The 2,588-nt window shown below is 55.6% G+C and overlaps 1 protein-coding gene across 1 annotated transcript; it reads right to left on the minus strand.

Moving 5' to 3' along the window:
- Window positions 1-642: 642 nt before the first annotated feature.
- Window positions 643-1,687, minus strand: L226DRAFT_474622 (uncharacterized protein; the record flags this gene model as incomplete). Its single annotated transcript, XM_067676622.1, has 2 exons — window positions 643-1,249; window positions 1,302-1,687. The coding sequence occupies 2 exons, from the start codon at window positions 1,685-1,687 to the stop codon at window positions 643-645; spliced, it is 993 nt and encodes a 330-aa protein (XP_067528206.1).
- Window positions 1,688-2,588: the final 901 nt, after the last annotated feature.

Raw genomic sequence — 2,588 nt, forward strand, 5'->3', positions numbered from 1 at the left:
CTATGTAGATGGGGAAGGGAAAGGGAGTGTAGCGGTTGGTTCGCAAGAGCAGCGGACCAGAGTGGCGAGCAACCTCTGATACGGACACAAAGATGCTTTGTTAGAGGACTCACCGACCAGCCAGTGACTCTTTCTATAATTCCAGCCTTCCTAAACCATGACGAACCCTTGAATGTCTCTCGAGTTGCATAGACATTTGGGATACTTGAGATTGAGATGTAAAGATGGTACAGAGATCGTAATAGGACTCGAGGGATGGACGAAGACAGATCTAGTGTTCTAAGGTAGCGACAGAGATAGGAGCAAAAGATAACCAAAGGAGGAGGGGCAGGAGGAAGCAGGAGAAGAAGAGGAGAAGAGGAGGAGAAGAGGGAGGCCTCATGAGACGACTGGAGACTGTCCTATTGTAGCGCCCGTGACACGAGGCTCGCGACCACCAGCGCTCCAAGGAACTCCCACATTGTGCCTGACTGCGTATTGATATGCCGCTCGGGCGTGGCAGAAGGAGTAGATTGAGAGGAGAGGCCGGGCATGCGGTCGCGGTTTCTGGGAGTATGCTTGTATAGGTCCCGAAAGCTGGGAGGTATCGTCGACTATGTAACTGTATCTGAGCGATACCTTTCCTCCTCGAACGCTCCTGAACTACGAGGGGGGCTGGGGTAAAAGAGAGGACACAATGGAAGGACCCGTGGGTGGAGAGGATATTTGTCCACCCCGCAGAAGCTCCTCCCTGACCCTGTTGAGAGTGCGCTCGATGCCGGCGAGGTGAATCTCCACAGGGATGCCATAGTGCGAGTTGGAGCCGCGATTCAACAGCCTGCCTCGTAACTCTGCGAGGTCGATGTCGATTATCATAAGGGATTGCACCGTTGCCGATACATAGGCGGCGGCGAGTGAGCGATATCGGTCGACATTTTGCATGACAACGGTGCGGTACTGGACGTCTTGTTTTTTGTCTCGATAGGTTCCCCGAACGAAGGATGCGATGTCCCACTGAAGCGAGTTGTAGGCCGAAGTCGTCGCGAATGATTCCTTGAGGCAGAGCTCCTGGACAGCGGCAAGTCTAACCTCAAGTGCATCGAGGCTTCTTTGAGCATGGGTGGCGACGACGACAATCTCTGCGATTTGCGATGAGAAATGGTCCAGAGCTGCCTCGTATGTGCGAGCAGCGGATAGCCCAATATCGCGCCGATTGCTAGGTTGCCCTCCTTCCATGGCGCGCCGAGCGAATGCGTTGAACGCGTCAATACTAACAAAATACGGTCAACAAAAGATTGGGCTGCTATCGCGTGGCTGCTTACCTGTCTATGAGGCTGCTGACTTGAGCAGAGACTTTCTGCAACGCTCGTCCGGTGAGCCGAGAATCCGCCACAAACGCGGTGAGTGCGTCGGCCAGCTCGGCCTTCGCAGTCATGTTGCTGGCGCGTACGGCGACGATGAGGTCTCTCACCGACACTTCCGCATGTCGGAGGTTAAGAGCAAGTTTAGATCCGGCCAGGGATTGACCGGACAGTTCGTCGAGACTACGATGCTGCATGTCCATGAGGGTGTCAAAGTGGGCAAGAGGGGATGGGACACTGGTCTCTGGGACGGATACGTTGGAGCAGATGGGGAGCTGTGATATGATCGGAACCGCGCACACGTTGCGCGCGGTTAGATGAAGCGTTGCGATAGCGGAATCCGTCATGTTGCTGAGCAAGTAAGTCGTTATGAAGCATGAAACAGCGATGCCCATGGGCAATCGCGTTAAAGTGAGGACAGTTTGTAGGACGTCCAGCATAGCCCCGGATAGGGCGACGAGGGACCCCAGGCCCAAGCGGACGAGAGATTGGCGGAGCGACGTGGTCCGAGTGGCGCTGTCATCAGGCTGATGGGACGCAGCGTAAGTGTGTAATCCCACCGGAGATGTCTAAAAACACACCTGAGTGTCCGAACCTGACGGTAGTGTATCTTGGGGAGGCCTCTCATCGTTAAGCGGCATGTTCGGAATGAAGGTAGAGGAAGTAAGGGGTAGAGGAACATCGGCGTGTGGCATCGCTTAGGGCGCGGTCAGAACCATGGCCATTGTAGTAACCCTTTGTCACACGTACGATAGCAGAAAGAAGCCTCTATAGTATTCCGCAGAATAGAGCCACAAACAGACACACTGTACAGAAACATATCATACAATCCCGAGACCAAACCGAGACCTCTGAGCCACTCCCGCACTGAAAGTATTCTTCGCGTCCTGCGCCGTCTATCATCGTCACGAGGATCTATTTACCACCTTCCTCCTAAGCGAGTCCAACCTCGTCATTGTCGGACTGGAGATCCCCGCCCTTGCGTTCGCCGTTCTATGACGCCAGTACAACGTTAGCAGCGCAGGCGTGAGCAAGTCCAGCGTCCCCGACGTCCTCGCGGCGGGCCACCCCATTGCCGGTGTCAGTGAGCCTACTGTCGCCAGCGGCCTCCTCGATGATCCCGACGTTGCGACTAGCCTCATGAGACGCCACCGTATCGTCGCCGGCGAAGCCCTCCTGTGCGAACGTGACGTTGCTGGCTCCCGCGCAGGGTCCATCTTCGCCGACCTGCACTCCAGCGGGCGCGAC

This window comes from Lentinus tigrinus, assembly GCF_003813185.1.
Source record: "Lentinus tigrinus ALCF2SS1-7 unplaced genomic scaffold L226scaffold_149, whole genome shotgun sequence".
In the NCBI taxonomy this organism is placed as follows: Eukaryota; Fungi; Basidiomycota; class Agaricomycetes; order Polyporales; family Polyporaceae; genus Lentinus; species Lentinus tigrinus.